Raw genomic sequence first — 15,052 nt, 5'->3', positions numbered from 1 at the left:
TATATATAAAAGTTTTAGGATTACCCCCCTCACCCCGGGATCTTCGTTGAGATCAGGTTTCAGCCCCCCATCTCTAACCTTTGATCCTCCTCTCTGGTGTATGCATGATGGAGAGATCTATCTCCCAAAAGCCTTTCCCTCAACCTAAGACTGTCACTCTCTCAAATACCCTATTCTCCAAGACACCCTCCTCACCTCCTTCCTTAAAAATAAGTCATGTTCTTGTTAGAGATGTTCACTGACCCTCGTGTTTTGGTTTTGGTTGTGGATTAACTCCGTGTTTTGATTTTGGTTTTGGCAAAACCGCCCTCGCTTGATTTGGTTTTGGATCCCTATTTTTTTTCTAAAATCACATAATTTGTTTCTTTTTTTTGTTCCTACATTATCATTAACCTCAATAACATTAATTTACAGTCAACTTTTGTCAAGTGACAAGAACACTGCTACCCCTCCTGTTTCTGTGTAAGCAATGGCACTGAGCAATGTCACTGGAGACTGGAGAGTGACAAGAACACTGCTACACCTACTGTTTCTGTGTGAGCAATGGCACTGAGCAATGTCACTGGAGACTGGAGAGTGACAAGAACACTGCTACCCCTCCTGTTTCTGTGTGAGCAACGGTGCTGGATCTCCCGGGGGAGGGGTACTTATGGAATCCAAAATCCGCGAGATCCGACAACGCAACAATGACGTTTTGCCTTGATTCAGATTCGAGGACGCGGATCCCCTAAGTACTGGTGGGTTCGGTTTTCAGAAAACGGAGCCCGGGCATCTCTAGTTCTTGTACACATCAGTTCATTCTGTTCTTGTTATGTCTCATTATATATATATATATATATATATATATATATATATATATATGTATATACACACACACATGTTGGAAATTGGTCTACGGTCACTTATTTGGATCTATTAATGTAGTTAAGTTTTGATTGGGGAAGGACAAGTGCTATACAGTAGACTTCCAGTCAGTAATACTATTGAAGCCCGTTTAGCCACTTTTTGCAGGAAGTGGATGATAAAAATCAAAAGTTTTGCACTCAGCTACTTAGAAAGAGTAACTAGAATGTGAAGTATCTCAACGTCCAGCATTTTACATATAAAAGTGTGATTGTTATTAGTAACTATTGATTTTAGAGTTTAGAAAATAACTATAAATAATATAAAACAAAAATACATATGGAAAGTATAACAAAAGTTATCATATGAGTCACATCTTCTATGCTCAGTATAACACAGCGCTATTAGCCATACTTGTGCTTTGATAGCCGTTATGTGTATACAGTAACTCAATGTCAATGAACAATATGATACTACATTATTTACACTGAACGTGGGATATGTTTTACAGATGTTTCTCCCTGTTGTCAATACTTGACAGGTGTGACTGCTATCTAATAACATGAAATACAATGATATCCCGCGGGGGGAATGAGATAAAATATGTTCCCTGTTTCCCAACGACATTCAGCTATATATAAGATTAGACCACTATGGAATTGTTACCTCCAGTTGTCTATAATTACCTTATCTCCACGACCACCCTGCAAGCCTCTGTCTCCCTTTTCACCCTGAAACATAACACAACGCATTACTCCTTATTACTAAGTATTACCACTGATACAGTCATTACAGAGCGCGGTTACCATAACTATATAAAGAGAAAAGAATCTATCTCTGAACCAATAAAAACCTTAATGATGATAGACCTACCGGTTCACCCACTAATTTGCCTGCTTGGTCTCCAGAAGCACCCTAATATAGGAAATATAAAAGGTGACAAGAGACACAATTATTAAATCTGGCAAAACAGATACAAACATATAGATATCTATAGATAATAGATTAGATTATAATAGATTTCTGAAAAACACAGTTTATATATATATTTGCGTTTTCTACATGTTTTCTACATGTTAATTAAGTAATTATTGTTCAGACATGTGGAATGAAAAGGGAGGTACAATGTTAAAAATAAGTGTTGTTCTCTTTAACAAAGGTCTGCATTGCGCTCCCTACCTAAAAACATCCCTGAGACCAGGAAATATGTTATGTATAATGGAAGGGAGTTGACTCTGAACAGGAATTGCTGAAACAACAACATTCTATGAAGACTTTGTATATCGCTACAATGTATCAACGCAGTTTCCTACCATACCTAGCGGATCCTTACCTTCTCTCCTTTTGGTCCAGGAGATCCAGCAACAAACTAAAAATATAACAAATGACAAAGATTTATATAACATAATAACATAAACAAAATGACATGATTGTGATCAAAGTTAAATTATTTTAGTCAACAGATTAGGTTACTCACTTCTCCAGGAGTGCCGGGTTCCCCAGATTCTCCTTTAATTCCGACAGGACCAGGAGGACCTGAAACACCCTAAAATAAAATAATAATAATATTAGCTCAATTTAAGTGCAAAGCTGGGCAGACAAATTGCAAACCAGCCATTTGTGTCCATCACCAAATGACTGGATCTGTAGTTAATCATGGAAGGCCAAATGGTACAATCTGGTTGTACAGAGGTCAGGCCCAACCTATAGAGATGCAGCCATCAGCTGACAAGATTTTGACCCTGCCTGATCAGTACAACCAGATTGGGCAGACCCTACTGCTTAATCTGTCCAGCCAAACCCCTGAGCATGGCTAACATCTGTGTCTTTTATGTGTAAAGTATTTTGTCTTCATTTTTATTGTATTATTCTGTTACGTTTTAAGCAAAGTCGATAACATAAGCTCAGGAAGCTGCCATATTGCCTGAGATAGAGAGATATTCTTCATAGACCCATTACCATCTTTCCTGGAAACCCAAGCTCTCCGTCCTTGCCGGCTATGCCATCTCTTCCATCTCTGCCATTTTTTCCTGGTTCACCCTGGAACAAGGACAAAACAACATCATGTAACGTTCCTACAGCAGAGAGCCTGTGAGCTGTTGAATTATGGGGGGCGACCAGCCTCAGAACATACCACTAAGCCCGGAGCGCCAGGAGGTCCTTGTGGTCCCTAGTGGTGGAAACATAGAATTACATGCCATTAGTAACTCATGTGATCTTGTTCTTTCAACATACAAACTTTGTGTCTACATTAAAGTAGGATCATTTTTTCCGACCAGTAGATAAGAGAAACTGGGTCACTTACCCACCTGCTGAGTACTTTTAATAACTATCCTAAATACCCCAATCATCTGCCCTGAATAATTCCATGTAACCCCCATCTCCTGCATCTTACATTAAGGCGCACTTGTTGGCTACACACAGTGGAGGCAGCTATTTTTTGGAGCCGAGTCATTATTAATATTAATACGAACTAGTGACATCACTGAGGCATGAGGTAGATAGAACCTCATGTCTCAGCGATGTCATTAGTTCCTAGTTAATTGAAAACTGGTTCTATACAAAAAATGTCTGCCTTCCCGTGTGTAGGCGACAGGTTCTTTTTCATTTTAATTAATTTATAAACCACTGCCTAAGGTTTTATTAGTCTGAATATGCAGCTGAGCAAAACATGATCACAGTCTGATGTACGCCAGGCCTTACCAACAATCCAGGGGGCCCGGGAGGACCAGGGGGTCCAACGATGCCCTGTGGGCCAGGTAATCCCTACAAAAAAGAACGAAAGGATCACACTTGTAGATTATACATTGTGAGGGATTATAACCTCCATTCACTTTAGAAAACCATGATTCCGTAAAGTCAAAATATCACGGGACATAGTTTAAATAGTCTACTTAGGTTTATGTTGTGAAACGCGTGGAGCACAGAGCGGTTTGAGTGTTTTGAACGCTAGCGCATATCCAGCTGGAAAACCTCATGCGTTCCAAGTTCCATTGTGACGCCACACTTTAACTCTTTGTTTTCCAGTTTGCTTAGCTTAGAGGGAAGACTGGATTCTGGTGTATAACTGTGTCTTTGCTACAAATCAAGTTGAGAACACTGAAGGGTATTTTCTAATGAAAAATGTTTATGCCCAGTAAGAAAATAGACTTTTTTTTTACCGAAGATCCTCCTTCCTCCCAACTAGCAGACCTGCCCGGCTGCGGACAGAGACCCTCGCGGTTGGTGAGATTTCACCCATCCGCCGGCGCTGCACTGGTTTTTTGCATGCGAGTCGACAAATAGCGGCTGTTCTAACGCAAACTGCTTGGTGTTAATTCTTATCAAAACTTCTTCTAATAAAAAGAATTCCCCGACCCGCAGTTCTGTTAGGTCCAGGGATGTCAGGTAAAAAAAAAGTACTATCCTTTACGGCTTTAGTTGTGCACAGAAAGATATAATTTCAAGCTTATAGTGAGACATAACTCACCCTTACGCTGGGTCCCGGATCTCCTTGATTGCCCTACAAACACAATATCATCAATATTATTTATGTACAAGGCTAAACAAAGAAAAAAAAAGAACGAAAATTATACGATCTGGGCAAATAAACAATAGCCTTGTTATCAAAGTGGAACCTACATACTGGTATACGTTACAATCATCTAAATCGGCATAGTCTGTCTATCTGTTCTTTATATAATTTGTTTTTATCTTTTTTCCCACATGTCAAAAGCAAAAAAAAATAGCACAGCAGCCACAGTCAATACAGAATACAAACGAAAAAGTATTTTCCATAACAAATACAACAAAGTACAGGATAACGATACTAGATACTGTACATCTTGCTTAATTATTACACCTACTTCATAGAAATTACAACCCTTTAAAGTTACATCCGTGTCATATATTGTGACTCTTACCACCTACTGGCTTAGTTGATGTATAATTGGTAGTTCTTGTCCTGCTCTCTTTCTAATTGTTACATACCTTTATTCCTGGAGGTCCTTGGATACCCTATAAGAAAACATGATAAATGAGTTTGGATACAGTCATAATCAGTTGTCACCTATATGATTACACTATAGAAGGATACGTTGTGTATTGGCTGGGAGAGTTTATGGAAAAACAGTCGTAAATACTTACGGCTGGACCCTGTTGTCCCGGCTCTCCTGGGTTACCCTGGAAAAGTATAATGAACAATTACTGGACTACAATGGCTGCACATGACCTGTTAGTATTAATTTATTGGCCAAATGCTGACCAATATATTATTATTATATTGTATAGTGCTTAAATAGGCTTAACGCATACCACATTGCATCGATGTATTGGTCTTACTGCCAGAATAAAGATCCCAACATAGACATCAAGATTCATATTTTAGGCTTTAGCGCTAGTGACAGGCTAATGATACTTTACAAATTGGACAGATATGGCTTTCAACCACTCCATAATGAACAGGGGTCACTAGCTGACTGCACTTTCAGCCAGAAATAATTAAAATTTAGTTGGATTTTAATATTTCTCAGCCACCACTGGTGGTTGTCGAGACACTTTTGGTCTAAGTTAGAGATGCTCACTGACCCCCGTGAACTGGTTTTGGTTTTGGATCTGGATTAGCTTCGTGTTTTGGTTTTGGCAAAACCACCCTCGTGTGTTTTGGTTTTGGATTTTGTAGAAAAAAATCCTAAAATATGCTAAAAATCACATAATTTTGCACTTTTTTTGTTCCTACATTATTATTAACCTCGATAACACTAATTTCAAGTCATTTGCAGTCAATTTTGACCACCTCACAGATCACAATATTATTTTCATACTCTTTCGGAAAAATACTGCAGCGACCTGGCTGGATGGTAAGCGACAGAGCAATGACACAAACACACGGCAGTTCCTAGCACATCTAGGACACATTGGCACATAGCAGTTCCCTCCTGTTATTTTGGATCTTAAAAAGAGATCCAAAACTCGTAAGATCCGACAACGTAACTATGACGTTTTGCCTCGCTTTCAATTCCGAGGGCGAGCGGCAGGCTCGGTACTCGGATCTGCTAAGTTCGGGTATGTTCAGTTCTTGGGGAACCGAGCCTGAGCATGTCTAGTCTAAGTCAAGCCAGTTGGCTGTTTCACATTTGTTGACCACGCAACTGAAATTACTTCCAGACTGTACCCATGTATTTGGTCACACAATCAGGAGAAATGTTATGTTGTAAATCAGAATATCTGCCAAATTGTTAGAATGTATTGATGATACCATGAAGACATCTGTCATATTGGTTCATATGATCAGGATATCTGTCATACATTAATAAAAGTCTTTATTCAGATAGCTCTCACAGAATAATCAGTGTTGAGTCCAAAATTGGTCACTTGGAATGTTGTGAAGTTTTGATGGATATCTATCATTATATGTAATTACCATACACCAATATCTGTCACAGTGAAGGATATAATTGCCATACAGCCATACAATGTGGTACCAGTGTAGCTGTAGAATACTTTTATTATAGATGCATATTATATACAGTAGAACTAAAGGTGCAATTCAAAATGTTCTGAATAAAGTTACATTTGGGTGATTTAATCTAGTGGTTCTCAAATCAAGTAATCGCAAAGAGACTGTATTCCCTGGGAACCAATGACATCACTGTGTGTGCTCTTTAAATCACTAATTTTTGGTCGCTTATTCTCAATTTGGTGTTTCTAACCAGACCAACTTAGAAATATCTCTTAATGTACTTTAAAATGAATTGCACCTTATATTCTCTGAGGCACATTTAGACATCAACGTTACTTACCACTGCTAACGAATATATGGATGTTAAATTCAACGTGATATCTGTCAGATTTTGTTTTTCAACCTGAACATTTTTTTTTAATATTTCATTAAAAATATATGCAGCCGTGGCTCCTCCCCCCATAAATGAGGAAATGCTAATAAAAACGTTACAAGTGAAGAATCCCTCTCTGAAGTTTACAAAGCTTCCAACGCAAATTGAGAAGGGGGTCATTAAAACAAATATTTCTTTTGTATTCTTGTATATATTTATACAGGGGTAAATGTTGCTATTACTATCAATGATACTTTCGGCAGTACACCAAAGACTATTCTATCCTACAATATATAAAGTATGCTGTAATAAAAAGTTAAAGTTTATATTATATACTGTATTAAATAAAAACACTATTTGATGATAAATGCTCTTAATAATATATTTGTCACTTACACAATGTGGATGATACTAATGACAAGCAGTGTGAAGTATAGTTTGGCCTCATTGTGCCAACCTCTTGTTTAAGAAGCTCTTACAACTTATACACATGCCACATGCAGATGAAGCAGAATAATTAGACAAAGAGCGGCACCTACCGGTCGGCCGAGAACTCCGGGGAAGCCTGGCATGCCCTGCGGATATTTAATTTAAGCCGAATCGTTAGTGGGAGCCACCAAGAACCCAGATCAACCTTTTAACGTGCCCGTGCAAGAGAGGAGAGCACATGAGCAGGCCGGAGAAAGCAATCTAAGCCATTGCAAGGGCGAGAACACCCAAGGGCCCAAACTCACGGTGGCCAAGAAGAGGGTTTACTTACAGCTGGGCCAGCCAGCCCACTAGTGCCCTTCTCGCCCTATTGGGAATGGACACAAAACAAGAAGACATCATACAGGTCACAGCTCTTTATCCACGTCTCCAACATGGGGGGTGGGGGGCCAGAAACGTTTTGTATTTACTTGTACAATTTCAAGTAATAAGGGGAAACTGATCTTTTATTTATTCTTAATTCTTTTTTTTTTATTCCACCCCATGTTAAAGAAGGGTTCCCACCCCAAAAATGACTGAATTTATAAGGCATTACTGGAGAGCAGAAAGGACAACTTTGGACAGGTATCCAAACTGGCAGCATTGGATCGGTTGGGGGAATCCATCTATAAAGGTTATTTAAAACAACTTTTGAATTCTCCAGCCGCCTTCCTGCAGGCTTACTAGATCAGTCATATAAATCATCATCGGCACTGCAATTCCATCACATGCAATGCAGGGATTACTCATACTTGCCAACTATGGAGATTACCCCTCCGTGAGATCTCCAAAGTTGGCAGAGCCTTGGGGGCGGTGCCATGCAAATCGCATCATCAGGCCCCACCCACTGCTATACAATACCAATTTCGGCCTATTAGAGCAGAGGGCGAGGCCGGGATGACGTGATTAGCCCCACCCCCTTCACCAACGAAGCAGGCAGGATTCGGGAGGTTGCCCTGCTCTCCCGGGAGTCCGGGATAGCTTCTAAAAATTCGGGAGTCTCCCGGACATTCGGGGAGAGTAGGCAACTATGGCATTACTACACAGAGATGCAGCACTTGTTACGTAATTCCAATGGAGGCTTAGGGTGAGTTGGATTTACATATCAGATCTGATAACCCCACCTCAAAGATAGTGGAACAAATACAGAGAGTAGGGGTTCTACAGGAGGTAGGTAGTGACAGATACCACTTAAATTTAGGTTTTGTAACACCTGAATGTGTTAAATAAGTTAAAACAAAATCTCACTTACCTGTGCTCCAGGTATATTCTGATTTAACGGGTCCTCCGATGCCTGTAAGGTCCAGTGCAGGAGATCCTCTTCCCTGGTAACACTGGCTGGATTCAAACAGGCAGCTTTGTTGTCTACGCCCCTCCTCTGTGAGCTTAATGCAAATGGGGAGGGGCTTCGACAACCCAGCTGAAAAAACGTCTACCAAGCAGTAGGGAGGATCGTCTGCACAGAACCGTAATATTCATCGGGAACCCACCAAATCACAGCTATATTATCTTAATTCTATATGTTATTTTTTTGGGGTGGAATTAGTCTTTAAGTATTGCTAGAAGAAATGCTTACATTATAGCAGGCCGAAACATTGTCATCTTGTCTGGGCATATACAAACCAAAACAGGCTTAAAAATAAATCAAATAAATATAGTAATATATACAGTTTATATATTAAAGAGAGACCTTAGCAAGATGCGACAAACACGTGTTTTATTGTCTAATGTCGACAAGACATTGTAATTATATAAAATAACTTTTCTCGTGGATGTAATACCACCTATTCCAACTATTACACACAAGTGGAAACATTTGCAAACTGGTCTTTTCAAATGTTGTTTCTAAACAGAATTTTCTTTTAAAAGGCTTGTTTTTTTGTAACAAAATGACAAATACATTTAGACATAGTACAAATGTACATTATAAATAATATTCTTATCCCAATATTGTAAATCATCCTATGGGATATGTGCTCAACTCCAATAAATATAATATTCTGGCATTATAAGAAATAACTATATTATATACATAACACAAGATATTCAGAGATCAGTGCCATGTCGTCACCTGGTTGGCTGTTGCGTTTATTATTTATATTACTTATTATTTATATAAACTTATTAGTGACTAATGTACAATAATAATGCAAAATATGATTAGATATAATGCAGATATTGGCAACTATTTGCAATAATAAATTTACAGTAGTCGGCAAAGATGCAATAAAGGCTTAGCTTTATCAATCCTTCTAAATAGGAAAAGTGGAGGTGTTGCCCGTAGGAGCCAATCAGATCCTAGGTATTGTGTTCTAGAATGCACTGGATAAATGATCGCTAGAATCTGAATGGTTGCTATGGGCAACACCTCCACTTATACTTTTTAGATCGTTTGATAAATCTAACTCCTTGGTCAGAAAATATTGGTGTCATTTTGCTATCAAACGATTATCTTCTCCAAAGCATTTTCTTGTTATAAATTAGACCTCTAGGTCCCATTAGTTAATTGGGTATGTTCAACAGAGTGGACTGTCTAATGTAAATGGATTCATTTGGGCAAGAGAGATAGATTGGTTGAAGAGGTGGATCGCTTGGTGAAAGTTTACGCTTTCAAGAAAACGTTTATTTGAATATGAGATGGATTAGTGAAATAGGCGGCTTAAGCTGGGTACACACTACAGGGTTTTCGTCCAATAATCGGCTCAACCAGCTGACATACGACCGCTCCTTCAAAAGTCGGGTCCGTGTGTGTAGTCGAAAGTCTGCCCAAATAGACGATTGTCGCCTCAATTGGTTGGTCGTACCGTTAAATATTTTTGTTCCAATCTCGTTTCCGTTGTGTAGTGTGTATAAACTTCCGACCGATGTTGCTTCAGTGTGTACGAAATTGCAATCATTGCTCACGACAACATGGCTGTAAAAAGTTGCTAAAGGAACATCCGCTCCTCCCTTTATCATCTAAAACAAGGCTAGTGTGTATGCAGTCCATGGACTGAGCGATCGGACCATCAATCGCATGTAAAATCGCTCGGCATAAAAAGTTGGTGGAAAAATTCTGTAGTGTGTACCCAACTTTATTTGGTGAAATTAGTGAATTGTCTAGTGAAAGGTGTAGATTGGAAAAAAGAAAGAGTATTACATGGATTGGTGGAAACTGTAGATTCGGGGAAAACAGTAGATTGGATTTTTAGGTAAATTGTTTGGCTGTATGGGGAAACGAGTGGTTGTTTGTATGGAAGCAAGGGATCGATGACAGGGTTGGATTATTTGGAGAAAATGGTGGATGATCTAATGCAGGGGTCAGGGAACTTTTTTTTACTTTTTACCGCCAAATATATTTAGATGCGCGGACGTTACCCCTTTTATTTGAAAGGAAGGAAATCATATATTATTAATTATTGGAATTCAACATTTTATTGAAAGCTTCAACTTCAAAACTTCAGGTTTTGGAGAAATGATGTTGCTTCATCTTTGATACGAGAGCATCAATATTGGGGCATTTTGATGTCAGAGCAATTTAGATACAGTCTTCAGCGTCCAATCGCTTTCTCTGCTTTGTTTTTATGTTCGTTAGAGTGGAAAATCCTTGTTCGCAAAGGTAGGTTATTGCAAAAGGCAGCAACTTTTTGACTGCCTCCTCGTGTGCAATTATGATGCCTTTGCAGCTGTTGACATCCAAAAATATGACAGATCTGCTTTGTTTTCAAATGCAATACGTGCTTCATTATAGCATTGCAGCTCAAGAAGTGCCTCTGCCAACCCTTGAGGCTCTTCTGGTACAACAGCAATTTCACATTTAAAGGGGTCTACAATCCAACTGACAGCATGTGAATCGGCAGCATTACTCCCAGGAGTTTAATTTTTACCCCATTTCGGGTAATTTACCCCTGTTCCCTGACCACTGATCTAATGGAAGGGGTCGGTTTGGATGTCAGAAGTAGATTGGTTATACGGATGGCTTGCTTGGTAGTACTGGCTAGTTGATGTAAAGAGTATAATTGTTTGATGTAATAAGTGGTTTATGTCATGCAAGGGGTAAGATTTCAGTTAAATTGGTCAGTGAAAAGGGAAACATTATCTGTAAACATAGAAGACGTTTGATGGAAATGATGGTCAGGTAGAAATATTACGTTGTTTGAAGGATCTAACACCAGAGATGGGGACATTGAATCTGAAGATACCCATCCCACCACGTACGTACCGGCTTTCCTTCGGGCCCTGCCAGCCCTCTCTCTCCTGGGACCCCCTAGAAGGAAAATATCCTTAGTTGAGATACACATATTGTAAATCCTGAATAACTACATTTATTGTACTTCAGTGATGGAAACTACCAACTCCCGGAATGAGATGCAACTTCAAGTATGTTGTACCAGATATTGCACTGAATATATAAAACTCATAACATAATTCTTTTCCATGTCAAAGTGTTTCCAAATAATGGGACATTTCTGTGTAGAAATCTGAGAACAACATTTCAAGATACTCACCGGAGATCCATCTCTGCCCTTATCACCGGCGTCACCTCTGTCTCCTTTCGGACCATTTACACCCTGAAAATAAAAGAATGACAAAAATCAGATTAAACTTCCCAAACTGGTTTGGCATATGGACCAACAAACCCATGAAAGACATATTAAAATAATAGAAAGGTTGAAGAAGAAAGTTGAATGGATGTTTCTTCAAAACAATAAAAATATATTGAATGCAGTGATTACATTTACTGTGTGACAACGGCCCAAATAACTTTGATTCCAACAAGGTCCTGAAATTATTTCAAACTATATATTTGAACAGTTCATCAGTACCGGAACTTTCATTAAACATGAATTAGAATGTACAGAAAACACTCCTATTAGAGAGAGATAGCAGGTATAGAATAGGTTGTCTATAGACTTACTACTACAACCAGACCTTATCTCCTTTGACGCCTTTCTCTCCATCTCCTCCCGTGTCTCCCTGCCAAGAAAGAATGAGATAAGGACAAGTTACTAACCATTCATTTAAAATATTGACCTTGTACCTACTATACAAAGTAATCACGGTAACATTTCCTGGCAATGTCCACATTAAAGAAGACATACCACTGCTTTTTATTAAAACAAGGGCCCTCCCATCCTATATCGTGAAGATCCAAAGAATGCGTTTGCTTTTTTTAACAAGGCATAAATATAAGATAGCCAGTACTGACCTTGGATCCCTTTGGTCCCGGTTGTCCTCTTTCTCCAGGAAATCCGGTTGCGATAACTTCTACAACTTCACCCTAACAAGAGTGGAAGATACAGTATTGACCAATAAATGGATACATGAAGATAGATAATATTGTTTTAGGTATTGGGTTCTAGGTTGTTGTTTTTTTTCTATTATATACTTTACTTCCTCTAGTGAAAATATAATTACCTTAGGTCCTGCTGGGCCAATCGGCCCCCTCTGTCCATCTTTGCCCTGTAATATTGGAATATAAATATTAGTCGTAAATTTTCATTTAACGCAATGTCATGTTAACATGATAATAATCAAGATTGATCTGCAAACAGCAACTAAACCCACTAATTGACATTATTGTATAACAAAGTCTGTGTGTTGCTGAGCTAAGCAATATAATTAGGTCCACTAAAAATATTTATACACTAGGAAATCTGCCATGTTACTATCTGTCCCATTTGTTACATGAAAAGTTTATTATTGGGTGGAACATCTTGTATCACTCTGGAGTAGAACATGTTTTATATATGGATATCTCAGTTTTTGCATTTAGCTGCATTGAGAGATGTACCATGCACGGATATACGCGGATGATATGGTAATTTGTGGATTACTTACAGGGTCTCCTTGTCCCCCTTTGTCTCCTCGGTCTCCCTGGAAAGTAAACACATATAACTTTGTGAAATGAGAAAGAGCTGACAATTCTATAGCGTGATATGGATGGGAAGACATGATTAGATGTGTCCCCTTCCCATACTCTGTTCAGTTCTTACAAAGAATGTGATATCTCAAATGATATCTCTAGGGACATTTCCTGGAACAAATTAAGGACACTTGTTTATCTTTCTTTATCCCATAGTGGTTTATGTGTGGTCTCTCTTTGGACAGATATAATTTGGTTCTCCACCTTGTCTCCTGGCTTTCCTTGCTCTCCTGGTTCTCCTGCCCTCCCCGGAACTCCTGGGATTCCGGGTTTTCCAGACTCTCCGGCCTGTCCAGGTGGTCCTTCGGGGCCTCTCTCTCCAATGGCACGACCAGTTGGTCCCTGTGGTCCCTGAGGGCCTTGGTCACCCTTGTCTCCTTTAAACCCTCTCTCTCCAGGAAATCCCATGGTTCCCTAAGAAGAAAGAGACATCCCAATCACTTTCCACCGAGATAACATGTCAGGACAAACTATCAAATGACAGGAACTCAATTACTACTTTAACCGGAGATTTCTACCGTTCAGATGGTATCACCATTTCATTGTCATCTATAAACAATATAAACCTAAATTTGAGACCACAAGTTTCATCAAAGCTATAAAATATGAAAAGAGTTAAAAGCTTCCTCTCGGGAGAACTCCGCTCTGAATTGTTCAGGGTAACCTGAAGACCGTTTATTCCAGCATTTAGCTCACTGGTAGTGTTAAAGGCTCCGTCTCTCCACGATCTACTCCAACATGTATCACACACATTCTACCTATCTCGTCCACAGACATTTGTCCCACACCTGCCTGTCTTAGGGCTCTCAGAATGGTATCTGCCCCTACGTTTCTCTTCTCCTCCTCCTACCACCACCCTGTCTCTTATCTAACTCCGCTTGGCTCTCGTCCTTGTTGTTGTTACCCCCATACCTCAGGGTTCCTCCCTTCTTATCTACCCACTCATCTTCCATGTCCAGTTCCATACTGTCCCTTCTCCTACATCACTGTATTAGCTCTTACATTTCCATATTGCTCACCATAGAAGTGACATTATTTGACTAAGGTCACCAGCCCATCCACTCAATGACCTAATTAACCCACGTGAGAACGTCAAAAGCGACACAACGTCGCAATGCTTAGAGCGAGTAAGCGAGTGAATGGAGGAATGCTTGGCGACATACATCTTTTCCGGGAGCTCCCTTCTCTCCAGTATCTCCCGGTTCTCCCTTAATTTTCTTCTGGACAGGGAGAAGGGACGTTCCTGAGCCATCATCAAAGACTTCAATGACATCTTTCAGAGTAGAAATCTGTAAGAGAAAAAGAATATACTTTCAGCGGTGAGTGGTATTAGCCATATGTTCACACTGATCTAGAGACCTCTAAAATTCTTCTAGATTCCTGATGGAAAAGGGCTGCTAGATACTCTGTGCGACACCCCAACCAATAGCAATGGACTCAATCAATCTTCCATCTAGCTCAGCCAGTTACCATCTTTATATGGAGCTCGGCTACATATAACTGGAGAACCTGTTGAACTGAGTACCCTCACAAGACCTTTCCCCTGTTATACAAAGAATCGGATTTTTGGTTCTCTCAAAGCTGGCTCTCTCCACCCCAGATACCCCGACAGTTACCACTGTGCATGTGCAGTAGGCAGCCACACTCCAATAACTGCTTCTGCTCTCAAACAAACACGTCCAAGACTAAACGACTTTTTCATTTTGCATCTTTTTCTTAATGGGTTTAACTTGTAAATTTCATTGAAATTTATAAGCCAAGTATGCACTGCTTATGGTCAGTACAAAGCTCCCTCTCGGCTGCCCGCTACTCCCAGCCCTTGTGTTCTTTCTGCACAATGCTGTGGGGAAGAAAGGAGCAATGAGGTTGAACTTGAACTACAATCTGTTGGCCAAACCCCCTGCGCACGGCTTGGAATATTCTCTAAGTATAGAGACAACAAATTGTAGTTCAAAGAAAACAGCGCTGTTCTATCTTACACACAGTAAGATGCACATACAACAAAGGCGCCAGGATTCTGATT

The 15,052-nt window shown here is 39.6% G+C and overlaps 1 protein-coding gene across 2 annotated transcripts in view; it reads right to left on the bottom strand.

Moving 5' to 3' along the window:
• The window catches only part of COL7A1 (collagen type VII alpha 1 chain), a 151,663-nt gene that overhangs the window by 25,673 nt on the left and 110,938 nt on the right, over positions 1-15,052 (bottom strand). The window contains exons 74-92 of one of the 2 annotated variants that reach the window (XM_075183607.1): positions 14,193-14,318; positions 13,234-13,443; positions 12,945-12,980; positions 12,522-12,566; positions 12,313-12,384; positions 12,036-12,080; positions 11,612-11,674; positions 11,326-11,370; positions 7,417-7,452; positions 4,969-5,004; positions 4,813-4,839; positions 4,313-4,345; positions 3,547-3,609; positions 2,978-3,013; positions 2,803-2,883; positions 2,321-2,389; positions 2,177-2,212; positions 1,717-1,758; positions 1,530-1,574 (exon numbers count right to left, since the gene is read on the bottom strand). In XM_075183607.1, the coding sequence (XP_075039708.1) occupies positions 1,530-1,574; positions 1,717-1,758; positions 2,177-2,212; positions 2,321-2,389; positions 2,803-2,883; positions 2,978-3,013; positions 3,547-3,609; positions 4,313-4,345; positions 4,813-4,839; positions 4,969-5,004; positions 7,417-7,452; positions 11,326-11,370; positions 11,612-11,674; positions 12,036-12,080; positions 12,313-12,384; positions 12,522-12,566; positions 12,945-12,980; positions 13,234-13,443; positions 14,193-14,318 (1,146 nt within the window). Of the gene's footprint in view, positions 1-1,529; positions 1,575-1,716; positions 1,759-2,176; positions 2,213-2,320; positions 2,390-2,802; positions 2,884-2,977; positions 3,014-3,546; positions 3,610-4,312; positions 4,346-4,812; positions 4,840-4,968; positions 5,005-7,195; positions 7,232-7,416; positions 7,453-11,325; positions 11,371-11,611; positions 11,675-12,035; positions 12,081-12,312; positions 12,385-12,521; positions 12,567-12,944; positions 12,981-13,233; positions 13,444-14,192; positions 14,319-15,052 lie in introns of both variants that reach the window. The other variant, XM_075183606.1, reaches the window with a different exon arrangement.

The sequence above is a fragment of the Mixophyes fleayi genome, chromosome 8 (genome assembly GCF_038048845.1).
Source record: "Mixophyes fleayi isolate aMixFle1 chromosome 8, aMixFle1.hap1, whole genome shotgun sequence".
NCBI classification, from domain to species: domain Eukaryota; kingdom Metazoa; phylum Chordata; class Amphibia; order Anura; family Limnodynastidae; genus Mixophyes; species Mixophyes fleayi.
This window is presented reverse-complemented; position numbering and strand designations above follow the sequence as displayed.